Below are 12832 nucleotides of genomic sequence, written 5' to 3'. Positions count from 1 at the left end.
TTTTCTCACTAGAGGCCACCAGTGTTTCCCAGTCCTGTATGTAGTGAGTGTGTGAGCACACTTAGGTGCAGGTGCATTTAGGTGCACATATGTGGCGGGGTTAGGTGTTGGGCTGCTAACTACAAGGTTGTTGAAGTTTTCATCACCTTGGTGGTGGTGGTTATGTGCTATGGAGTTGGTTCTGACTCACAGCGACTCTGTACAATTTCTGAGATTGTAAACCTTTATAGAAGCAGAAAGCCTCATCTTTCTCCTGTGGGACAGCTGGTAGTTTCGAACTGCTGACCTTGAGGTTTGCAGCTCAATTTCTAACCACTACACTACCAGGGCTCCTTTAGTTGATGAAACCTCTTACAAGTTTTTTATTTAATAGTAAGCTAAACAAAAGAGGATTAGGAGGGAGCCCATCGACATCATATTTATATGCCCTCTCCACAAACCCTTGACCTCCAAGAGAGTCTGCTATTTATGAAGGAAAAATGGGGATGGAAAGACCGTGTACCAAAAATGAATATAAACATGAATATGAGAGACAAAAGACGTATTTTGTGTTACTAGTTGAGATCAACTGACTCCGGTCCATATTTCCCAGCCACCCCTACTACCAACCCTACCTTAGTTATTTCACGGGAACCCTCCTATGTACCATCAAATGTTTTGGAGTGGGCACAGGATATGGGGTAGAGAGTCAAACATTTGTTGAGCTTCTACTTTGTGACAGGCACTGGCTGGGTAGGTTCTTGATATTTTGTCTCATTTAGTCTTCACAAACTCATTAATTGTCCTTTTATAGATACAAAAACAGGTTTAGAGATTCACATCTAAGGTATAGAGGCTTCAGCTCTGTTTTCATACAGCCCCTCAACACATACACCAAAACCCAAAACCAAATCTACTGCAATTCAACTGATTCCAACTCATAGCAACCCTCAATGGGGTTTCTGAGACTATACATCTTTACCAGAGAAGACAGTCTCATCTTTCTCCTGCAGAGCAGCTGGTAGGTTTGAACTGCCAACCTTGTGGTTCAAACTGACCTTATGGTCCAGTGTTTATCCTACAGCACAACACTAGGACTCCATCAGGGAGCAGAGGGAAGGTAATTTAGAACTCTAAATTTGTGATAAAAAAAGTCCATCAATGATAAATTTCACAAAGTAATAAGGAGAATGAATTGCCATTTAAAACCTATCTTTTCCAGGGGAAGACAAATAGGGAAGTTTATCTGATTTTTCTAGTGGCTTCATAATGCCCCTGGGACCGAGGGACCAGTGGGGGAAACACACAGGTGAGTCTAGGTGAGCTGTGGGCACTGGACCATCACCAGCTGTTTGTCAAAGAGTTTAAGTGGAGTTACCCTGCGGTCTGTTTTTGTGATAGCTCAGAGAGTAAGAGGATGCTGTTTCCTGGCCCCGGAAAGCAGCTTATAGCTGAGGAGGAAATGAAGTCTGACTGGTTAAAATAGAGGAAGCAATGAAGGTCTAGGGAGGGATTTTCCAGACCCCTGTTCCTGATCTCCAGTGGAACTGCTTCCCTTATTCTGCAGCCTTGTTGTCTGGTCAGAAGACTTTGTTCTCTCCCTGTGGCTCCTTCCTTCTCAACAACTCTGCCTATGCTAACCACCCCAGAAGGAACCCATAGTTCTCCTGTCTCCTGAGGGATAAGAGATATGCAATATTTTCCTAGGTACCTTCCCTTCAAAGAACAAGAGAGATTAGTAGTCCCAGGCTTTTGGGATTCTCAGTCTACTGAGTAGAAAAAGGTAAAGCAATGAGTAGTCAGGCTGCATAAACCCAGGAAATATTGAAACAGTTCTCTCCACGGACATAGGGAAATCCACCTACAACCTAGTTATTCCATACAGAAATAATTAAGAAACAGAAAAAAGCAGATCCAGGGCAGAGCTCCAAAACTCGGAACCACAGAGCTAGGAATATTTTAAAAGTTCGAAGGCTTATAGCTACTGGAACTTGATGTGAAAAGTGAATGTGAAAAAAGGCATGCTAGGAGTGGTGGTTTCTAAATAATAATTGTTGTTGTTGTTAAGGGCCGTCGAGTCGGTTCCGACCCATAGCGACCCTGTACAGGGTTTCCGAGGGTGTAAATCCTTACGGGAGTAGAAAGCTTCATCTTTCTCCCGCTAAGCGGCTGGTAGTTTCGAACCGCTGATCTTAAGGTTCGCAGCCCGATTCGTAACCACTACGCTACCAAATAATAATTAGCAACTAAAAAATAAAAACATCAAAAAACTATATAAAAAAATTAAGAAACATACAACTTGGAGAATGTAATTAATGCCACTGAATTGTTTGTATATAAATTGTTGAGTCCTGATGTGGTGCTGTAGGAAGAGCACTGGACTGTTAATAGCAAGGTTGGCAGTTCAAACCCATTAGCCGCTCCTCGGAAACCCTATATAGGATTGTTATGAGTTAGAACCAGCTCGACAGCACTAGACAAGAACAACAAAAAAATGTTGAATTGGTAAATATTTTGTTGTGTGTATTTTCAACAATAGCAATAAAAAAAAAAAATTAACAGACCAGGAGACTTGCTGTCAAAGCCTAAGGAAGAATGAAGTTTACCTAGTAACTGATGATACTATGCTGAGGCATTCAGCTATTTGTCTCTACATTTGTCTCCACCTACCTAGCCAATCTGACAACTTTTAGTTTGGGATGCCTGACTTATATGACATATGTTAGGAACAGATTTAGTATCCAGGGGCTACATAGCCCCCGAACACTTATTTAGCAGGGATCAAGAAACCTGGGCAATACTAAACTCAGTGTCTGAATATCATCTATCCAGGCTGGGGCTTCAAGTGCAGGCTAGGACCCAAGGCCTCTGGAAGAGCTGGCCCAGGGAAGTGAATTCCAGAGAGCATGACCTCACTCCTGCCGCTGCTGCTGGGGCTCAGCCTGGGCTGCACCAGAGCAGGTAAGGACCCTCCCTTTCCTGTTCCTGTTCTGGAGCTAGCGGGGGTTCAGTTTTGTTACTGGATTAGGATGCCCCAGACTAGTTTGTTTTCCTATTATAGACTCCTAAAGCACTTTACCGTGTCCTGGTGGTGTAGTGTTGTGGGTTAATATGCTGAACTGCAAGGTTGGCTTGACCTGCAAGGTTGGCAGTTCAAGCTCACCAGACGCTCCTTGGGAACCCTATCCAGTGTCACTATGGATTGGACCTAACTCGATGGCACTTAACAACAACAACAAAACACTTTGTGTTATATATTTGTAGCAATTTTAATAGTAATTAAACTATATAATTATCTATAATATGCAAGGAGTCTTCAAAAAATTCTTGGGAAAATGGAATGAAAAGATAATAGAACTTTTCCGTTAGCTTTTTGAAGCCCTTTTGTATGTCCCTGCTGGAATGTAAGCCAGGTCTATTTTGCTTACTGTTGCATCCCCAGTCCTGGCATAGTGCATGGCACATAGTGAGTGCTTCATAAGTATGTGCGGAATGAATATTTAATCATTTTTCCTATGCACAATGAGGCTGACTCCTTTGATTCCTTTTCACAAAACGAAGCTGCCTTATTGAAGATTTGTGTTTTGGTTAAATCATTGTGTTTATTCATGCAAGTAATCTTCTGCCACTCCTATCCCCACACTTAGTCACAAATAAAGAGGAAATTAGATCTAAATACATCTGTTTCTATGATCTCTTCCTTTAAATGGAGACTTTGAGTGACTCCAAATTTGTAATGGTCAGCAGATATTATGTGAAGTGAGGAATTTATGCTAGACTAGCTGAGTGTAACGAAGGCTCAGTGGAGGATCACTTCTGATCTTCCCTCCATCCCCCACCCTTGACCCCTTGCCCCATTCTCTGGCTCCTCTAGGTGGCTTTGTGGCCCATGTGGAAAGCAGCTGTCTCTTGGATGATGAGGGGACTCCAAAGGATTTCATGTATTGTGTCTCCTTCAACAAGGATGTGCTGTCCTGCTGGGATCCACAAAGGGCCAACATGACCCCTTGTGAATTTGGGGTGCTAAATCAATTAGCCATAAGCCTCTCAGAATTCCTCAATCAACATGAAAACCTGCTCCAGCGTTTGCACAATGGGCTCCAGGACTGTGCCACACATACCCAGCCCTTCTGGAGAACACTGACACAAAGGACACGTAAGAAGGGGACACAGAGGGAGACCAGGGAGGAGATTCAATAGATTAGGGTTTTGAAATCTGGGTAGAAAGGAAGCAGGAAAGTGTGTGAACTAGAATGTAGACAGAGGAGTGGGTTGACCCTCATGGAGAAGCAAGGTGATGGACTAGGATAAAGCATTAGGAGGAACGGTGATGTTTGAACTAGTGAGGAGACACTGATGGGTGACTAAACAGAGAACAGGATGCAGATTCAAGTCTAAGCAGGGATGTATCAGATTGACGAGATTAACTTTCCCCCAAGTTTTCAGATGTCCTAGGTATGGGTGGGTCTGTTGTTGTTGTTACCTGCCGTTGATTTGGTTACACTCATAGTGACCCTCTATAGGGTTTCCGAGGAGCGGTTGGTGAATTTGAACTGCCAACCTTGAGGTTCAAACTGACCTTGCAGTCCAGTGCTCATCCTACAGCGCCACACCAGGACTAGGTATGAAAATATTTGGAAAGATTCCCCAGAGGATTCTGACATTCTCTCTCTTCTCTGATTCCTTGCATTGAGAAAGATTTGAGGTTCATAAGAGAAACTTTGAACATCTCCCTCCCTAGGATAGAGTAGTGTGTCTTAAGACGTGGTTTCCAAACCATCTTTTTCCGAATTGCCTGGGAGAGGCTTCTTGTTAAAAATACAAGTCCCTGGTACCACTCCAAATTCACTGAATGAAAATATCTGGGGATGCAGCCTACAGAGTCTGCACTTAAACACAATTTAGGGTATTTTTATTTGAAAAGCACCAAGGTAGAGGCAGACAGGAGGGTCACTTAGGAGAATAAAATAGTGGAAGAAGGCAGTATCAACATCCTGGTTGGTTATGACAATGTTAGTTGCCATGGAGTCGATTCTGACTTACGGTAACCCCATGTGTATAGAGCAGACTGCTCCAAAAGGTTTTCAAGGCTCTGACCTTTTGGAAGCAGAACACAAGGACTCTCTTCCGAGACACCTCCGGGCAGGTTTGACCCATTAACCTTTTGGTTAGCAGTCAAGTGCTAAAAGTTTAGCATTTAGCCATTTGCATCTCCCATGGACTCTCCCTAGCTTCCATCAAATATAGCTAGTCCTGACTTGAGTCCTGGTGTGGTCTTATAGGATAAGCACTGGACTGGTACTGGCAAGGTTGGCAGTTCAAACCCATCAGCTCCTCTCTGAATATCATATAGGAAGCCCTATGCAGGGTTGCTATGAGTTGGCACACAGCAACAACAACACAATCCTGAGTTTGGCTTGTTTATTTCAGGAGAAGAGCTTTATTTAAGTAAATTAATTTCTTATGCAATATTGTGGGGGCAAAATTCTTCCTACCTTTAGAACCCCAAATTTACAACTGTGGGCTTCCCTTAGCTTATGTACTTTTCTCTGATAGCTTGAAGCTCAGACCTGGCTTCTACTCATGTGATCAAACATAATTTTGGAGGAAGAAAGAAAGGAAGGGTCAGTGGGAGAAGAGAAATAGCAAAGCAGGAATACTTACTTCTCGCTTTCAAAGGGATGTGTGGTGATACAGGGTGAGGAGGTTAGCCTAGATCAATGAGAAACTGAAGTAAGAAAGATAAGCGGGCTGGAGAAAGATTCAGGATGTCACCCTTCTTCATGCTCATGTTTCTTCCCCTATACAGGGCCACCGTCTGTGAAAGTAGGCCCCGTCACGCCTTTTAACACCAGGAAGCCAGTGATGCTGGCCTGTTACGTGTGGGGCTTCTATCCAGCTGATGTGATCATCACATGGAGGAAGAATGGGGAGCCCGTTCTCCCTCACAACGATGCCCAGAAGACTGCCCAGCCCAATGGAGACTGGACGTACCAGACGGTCTCCTATTTAGCTTTAACCCCCTCTTGGGGGGACACCTATACCTGTGTAGTAGAGCACATTGGAGTTGCTCTGCCCATCCTCGAGAACTGGAGTAAGTTTATGGCAGTCAGGACGAGTTAGGGTTAAAGCAAAGATATACTGGATGTTGGTGACAGAAAAAGGAACTTCAATATTATGGCAGAGGCAGTAAAATGTGGATGTTGTTGTAGTTATTAAGTGCCAACCAGTCGATTCTGACCCATAGTAACCCTGTGTAGGGTTTCTGAGGAGCAGCTGGTGAACTTGAACCGCTGACCTTGCTGTTCAAAAGGCTTTGCAGTCTGGTGTATTAACCCACAATGCCACATAGGTACATGGAAAACAGTAGACAGGGAGATGCTAGAATGCAAGTGAGTCTAGAGGAACTTAAGCAGGATTTATGACCAGAGTTGGGACAGTGAGATGAAGGAACAGAGTTCCTTATTATTCTTGGTGGTATTGTTGGTATGTGTAATTAATGTTGTGTGCATGTGTGGAGATAGGAGGAGAACATGTTTGTATTGAAAAGAGGCTACAGATCTGGTAACTACACTGTGGGTTAGTGCACTGGACTGCAAGGTTGGCACTTCAAGCTTAGCAGCTGCTCCTTGGAAACCCTATATGGAGTTGTTATGGGTTAGAACCGACTTGATGGTACTTAACAATAACAACATATTTTAAGAACCAATAATTGTGATATAATATTCTAGGCTCTCCAGATTTCAACTAATCTGTTGTCAGATCAGGAATGGGGCAAAAAAGAAGGAAAATTTCTCTTGACATGGGGGCAGGACTGCATTTGGCCTGTTCTGCTAGAGATATTGGGAGAGAAAAAAAGCAAGGTCGGTGGTTCAAACTCACCAGCCACTCCTTGAAAACCTTATACAGGGTAGCTTTGAGTCAGAACCAACTCTATGGCACTTAACAACAACAGTATACACTTATAGAGTGCTGGTGGTGTTGTAGGGTAAGCACTGGACTGCAAACTACAAGGTTGGCAGTTCAAATCCACCAGCTGCTCTGCAAGACAAAGATGGGGCTTTCTACTCTTGTGAAGATTTATTGTTGTAGTTAAGTGCCTTGAAGTCCAGTGCATTACCCTGTAGCACCACACCAGGACTCCAAAACAAGAGGACAGGCTACAGATACACAGCCTCAGAAACCCTATACAGATTGCTAGGAGCCTGAACCAACTTGACAACACCTAATAACAACAGGAGATACTTTGGTGAGCATGCTTGAGGACTAATACCCAAGGAATCAATTATCATTGTTTGAACCCTAGGGTTGGCAATAAAGGTAATGAAAGAAATTGCCCATAGATCTGGGGATTCTTGGGGAAAAAAAGAGGAAAAGATGAGAAAGAGGGAGGATGCCTATAAAGAGTTAGGGATCAGGATTCCAGACAGGCTACGGGCTATCTCTTTGTAGGGAATGTTGTATCTTGCTAGGCAGCTGGGAAGGACATGAGAAACAGAAAGTGGAACCCATGTTTTCACCCAATCTCTCTTGGGACAAGTCTCCTTTATAGGGTGCACAGGATTTTCCTTTGGTGGTGGAATGCTTAGGGGAAAGGAATCCTGCAAGGACAAGATTCAGTGTAGAACAAACTCCAACTCCAAGTTGGAATTTGGAATGGAATAGAGAGGCTCTGAAAGGACCCATGGAAAAATCTGGATGTGGACAAATGGGAGACCCAGAAGTACTAGGATAAATCATAGAATGGAACTTTTGGAGGTCAGGAAGGGTAGAAAGACATTTTAATAGGAAACAGCTCAGATGGAACAAGTAAGGCTGTAAACATTGACATCATCAGGGAAATAGCAAGGGGAGAGAAGAACCCCTTATTCTCTGGTGAAAACATGATCTTACAGTAAAAGAAAGAAAGGGAATGCCTTAAAATACTCCAGGGCACTAGGAATGAACTTGAAGTTGGGGTGCTAACTCTAGGAGATAGATGAGTTTCCTGGATTCCTCTAGGAATAGGGGTTCACAGGATGGGGGATTTGCATAAAGGCTATTTCCTTGGAAGTGCATTGGTGTGATTTAGACCGTTGGGGTTGGGATAAAGGACTTTTGACCTCTCGTTCCAGTGAGATTCTATTTTTGCAGCACCTGGGCTGTCTCCAGTGCAGATGGTGAAGGTTTCTGTGTCTACAGTGACGCTGGGCCTGGGCCTCATCATCTTCTTTTTTGGTTTGATCCGTTGGCAGAGAGCTGGCTTCTCTAGTGAGTGATTCCCCTGAATCTCTACCAATACTGTCGCTCCCAATTTCTGTTTACTTTCTGTTTGTGATGATTCTTCCATTCCTATCCCATTCTCTGTGAATAATGCCAAATACATGAATCCACAAAGACCCTCCTCTAATCAAGTATTTTCTCTCTTAGGTTATACTCCCCTCCCTGGGTCCAATTATCCAGAAGGTAACTTCTCTTGTTGGTCTGTTTGCCTTCTAGGCCTTTGGCAATGGTGGTGGTAGTGGTGGGGCAGGTGATGATTAGGAGTCAGTGTTGGGTTCCACTAGTGGCATTTACAATAGAGATAAACTGCCTTCAGCATCTAGGTGAGAGCAGGGTTTAAATTGTCATTGTTGGTAGTAGGAGTAGCAAGAGAGAGGAAAGCTTGCTCTCTGCAATTCTACCCAATTGAGTATCTATGGGGTGGGGACAGAAGGTGGGTCCTTGTATTAATCCTTGGTGACATAGAACTTTAACGTCACTGTTTTACGGGGCTCTGGTACTGGGTGGCTACAGAGATAAGCAATGAGGTCAGGTTGGGTTTAAGCCTTATTATCTCTTAATTTCTTCTGCAGGTCGGCACATTTCCTAGAGGCAAAAATCTCTCAACTTCTGCTTCAAGTGAGGAGATACTTCCTCAGTCCCCTCTTAGATCTTATGGCTTCCCTCTCCATGTAGACCTTTGCAACATGGGGACCTCATTTCTGGGAATAGTCTAGAGACAAATTATTGCCCAAGGTTATATTCCTAGGATGACTATAATCTGGGGAGGGAGGTTAGAGGGCCTCTTTAAGGGTCCCATTGTGCCACAGAAGATATTAACTGGCTGGTGACCATCTCTGAGAAATAAATTCGAATGGGAATATTGTTTATCCGTGTCTTTTTCTTAGAGTCTTGGGGGAAGGAATATGGGCATAGAGGCTGGGATGATTCTCTCCTGCTTGAGTGGATGAATCAGAGACTCATTTCCTCACACAGAATTTGGCACGGCTTTCTGGTTTATAATTTTGTTGTTATTAAGTGCCGTTGAGTCAGTTCCGACCCATAGTGACCCTGTATAGGGTTTCCTGGTTTATAACACAGAATAAGAAATTAAACTGGTTGGATGGAATCACAGAGTGAGGGAGAGGGAGGGGATTAGCAATTTACTCTGGTGTTGTTAAGTGCTGTCAAGTCGGTTCTGACTCATAATGACCCTGTATAGGGTTTTCTGAGGAGCGGCTGGTGAGCTTGAACCACAGACCTTGCTGTTCAAACCAACTTTGCAGTCCAGCACATTAATCCACAGCACCACACGGGGACTCCGCTTCCTATTTACTTTGCACTCCATTATAGTTTACTCTGTGATGAATATTTAATGAGTTTTAATGAAAATTAATTGAGTAACTACTTATAAATTGGTAGAACATTGCCTGGCACATAGCAAGCCCATATTGGTGACATCAGATATTATCAGTTATTGAACTTTCAGGGTCAGGCATTATGCGGGACCAACTATTTCATTTGATCCTCATCACAACCCTATGGCAGACCCTCAAATGGTCAAGATTCAGGGGGCAGAGCCTAATTTGAATTCTAGGTAGTTATTTCATACCCAGAGTGGGAAAGGGAACAAACAGAGCTTGAGTCTTCTGTTCTAGGTACTGGGTTAAAGTAATTTATATTTGCATCTTCTTTTGTGTTTGTATTGCTCAGAATATCCCCAAAAGAACAAACAGTCTTCCTATCACAGATAAGAAAACTAAGGGTCAGACAGGTTAAGCAACTTGCCCAAGGCCAAAGAGTCAATTCACAATGGAGTGTTTGCCTGGTGAACTACAAGTATGTAGATTACTTTTTTCTGTGGCCCCTCTTGTTGGTAAGCACACATCTCCTCAGGACCACTCATCAAATCCCTCAACACTTTAGTCACACCTAGTAGCTGTGGTTAAGAGTCCGGCTTCTAACTACCAGCAGTTTCGTGAGAGAAAAATGAGGCTCCCATAAGATTTACAGTCTTGGAAACCCTATACAGAACTGACTCCATGGCACACCATCACAAGTAGTTTTTTAAGGAGCCCTGGTATGGCCCTGTGGGCGGTTCAAGCTCACCAGCTGCTTCCTGGAAACATAACATTACTTGTTGAGTCAATTCCAACTGATAGCGACATTGTAGAGGAGCAGCTTGTGGCTTTGAACCGCTGACTTTATGGTTCGCAGCCCAGTGCTTATCCTACACTACCACACCAAGAGTCTAGTATGTGGAGGGATAGATTTTGTACAGTGGAGACGCCATCTGATGCTGTTGTTTTCCCGTGAAGGGCGACATCTGCTGGACACAGAAGGTTGAGCAGAGGAATTAGTTTTGGAAATCGTTGGTGTTAATTGTGTGCCATGGAGTAGGTTCCTACTCACAGAGACCCTGTATAGAGTTTTCGAAGTGTAAATCTTTATGGCAATAGAAAGCTTCCTCTTTCTTTCGCGGTGTGGCTGGTGGATTCTAACTGCTGACCTTACGGTTAGCAGCCCGGCTTGTAATCCGCCATGCTACCAGGGCTCCTTATTTTTAGAATTAGTTGGGTACATATGGGGTGGAAGGAACTCTGGTGGTGCCAGTGGTTAAGCATTCTCTTCTAACCCATCCACTCAACAACAATGATTTTTGTTTTCATTTTCACACACGGGGGTCTGAAAGCCATGTAAATGGTTAATGTGCTTGGCTGCTGAAAGGTAGGAGGTTTTAGTTCATTCACCCAGAGAGAGGTTTCTTGAAATAAAGGTGTCTGTTGTTGTTGTTTAGTGCCTTCGAGTCAGTTCCGACTCATAATGCCCTGTATAGGGTTTCCAAGGAGTGGCTGGTGAGCTTGAACCACTGACCTTGTAGTTCAACCTTGCAGTCCAGAACATTAACCCACAGTGCCACACCAGGGCTCCAAAAAAGTAGATCACTAGACCTTTATTGAAAATCTTTTGGCTTTTATTATTTGTTGTTAAGTGCCATCAATTCCATTCCTGTCTAGGGTTTCTGAAGTGTGGCTGGTGGGTTTGAACTGCTGACTTTGCAGTTTGAACTGACCTTGCAATCCAGTGCATTATCACGTAGTGTCTTTCTTATCTGTGAAAGGCTTCAACCTGAAAGTTTATGCTAACAAGATGACTTAGGATGTGAGCTAGCCTTTTAAGAAAGACTCACTATGTGAGGGGAAGGGCCTGATTTCAGTATTACGGCCAATGAGTCCATCATGCCTACATAACGAAACTCCACTAAACATGCTGGAACCTTGATGGTGCACTGAGTTAAGCAATGGGCTACTAATTGAAAGGTTAGTAGTTTGAACCCACCAGCCACTCTTGGCAGTTTGCCCTGTAGATTTACAGCCTTAGAAACCCTATGGAGCAGTTCCACCTGTCCTAGAGGCTCACTATGAATCGGAATCGGCAGTGGGTTAAAAACTCCAGACTTTGGAGTGACGTTGAGTATTCCTGTTAGTAATAAACCTCTAAATAGAATGGGGACTCTCCCAGACCTCACCCTACACATGTCTTCTTCGTGTTGGTCCTGATTTGTATTTTTTATAATAAAACTGTAATCATAGGTATAGTGGTTTCCCGAGTTCTGAGTCATTCTAGTGAATTACTGAACCTCAGGAGATAGTGGGAACCCTTGAATGTCTAGCCAGCAGGTCAGAAGTGGGTGGCCTAGGGATCCCTGAGCTTACAGCTAATGTCTTGAGGGAGTAGCTGTTGTTAAGCACTGTGAAGTCAGTTATGACTCATGTTGTTATTAAGTGCCCTCGAGTCGATTCCAACTCTTAGCGACCCTGTATAGGGTTTCCAAGGAATGGCTGGTGGGTTTGAACTGCCAGCCTTGTGATTAGCAGTCCAGTGCTTATCCTACAGCACACCAGGACTCCAAATTTGTAGCTAGTTGGTTAGAAGTGTGGCAAGCCTGGAACTTGTCGCTAGTGTTTGAAGTCTTGGGCAGACCTGGCAGTCTGGAGGATGGTGGCCTTTAACCTGTGAAATATAACCTAATGCTGTGAAGTGTCAGAACAGAATAGAATTGACTTTAGCATACGTTATACGAATACTCCCTTTAAATTTGATGATATGGTCAATTATATTAGGAAAGGTTTAAAATTTTTTAATTGTGATGAAAATATATACATAACCTTAGTGAATTCAGCACTTTCTACAAGGACAATTCAATGACATTGATGATATGCTTTATGCTGTACAATGATCACCATCTTTTTCCTAATCATTCCACCACCATTAACATAAGTTCAATGCTCTCGCTCTGTTTTGTACCTCCTAAGGAGCTCTGGTAGCGTAGTGGTTATGAATCGGGCTGCTAATCTCATGGTCAGCAGTTTGAAACTACCAGCTGTTCTGTGGGAGAAAGATGAGGCTTTCTGCTCTTGTAAAGATTTACAGCCTCGGAAACCCTGTATAGGTAGCTATGAGTCAGAACCGACTCCACGGCACGCAACTGTGGGACCCTAAGAAGAAAACTCTATTTTCTACTTATGCTAAAGCATGTCTCCCTGTTTCAGGAATGTGCCTGGTCAGTTAGTACCAGATGAAGATGACCCCCTTCCCCTACGAGCCATAA

General features: G+C 43.5%; 1 protein-coding gene across 1 annotated transcript; it reads left to right on the top strand.

Annotated features, from left to right (window-relative positions):
- Positions 1-2885: 2885 nt before the first annotated feature.
- LOC102821776 (HLA class II histocompatibility antigen, DM beta chain-like) lies at positions 2886-8830 on the top strand. The gene is made up of 6 exons (XM_006860548.1): positions 2886-2940; positions 3854-4135; positions 5789-6073; positions 8113-8229; positions 8389-8424; positions 8814-8830. Exons 1-6 carry the CDS (start codon positions 2886-2888, stop codon positions 8828-8830), a joined length of 792 nt encoding a protein of 263 aa, XP_006860610.1.
- The last annotated feature ends 4002 nt before the right edge of the window (positions 8831-12832 follow it).

This window comes from Chrysochloris asiatica, unplaced genomic scaffold, assembly GCF_000296735.1.
Source record: "Chrysochloris asiatica unplaced genomic scaffold, ChrAsi1.0 scaffold00038, whole genome shotgun sequence".
In the NCBI taxonomy this organism is placed as follows: Eukaryota; Metazoa; Chordata; class Mammalia; order Afrosoricida; family Chrysochloridae; genus Chrysochloris; species Chrysochloris asiatica.
Note: the sequence above shows the minus strand (reverse complement) of the source record. Positions and strands in the feature narration are given on the sequence as shown.

Bases quoted from the DNA above. Each gene is read 5' to 3' on its own strand.
- LOC102821776 (XM_006860548.1), top strand. From the start codon at position 2,886: ATGACCTCACTCCTGCCGCTGCTGCTGGGGCTCAGCCTGGGCTGCACC. The intron at 4,136-5,788 runs GTAAGAAGGGGA...TCCCCTATACAG, and splicing joins AACACTGACACAAAGGACAC to GGCCACCGTCTGTGAAAGTA. The intron at 8,230-8,388 runs GTGAGTGATTCC...TTTCTCTCTTAG, and splicing joins GCAGAGAGCTGGCTTCTCTA to GTTATACTCCCCTCCCTGGG.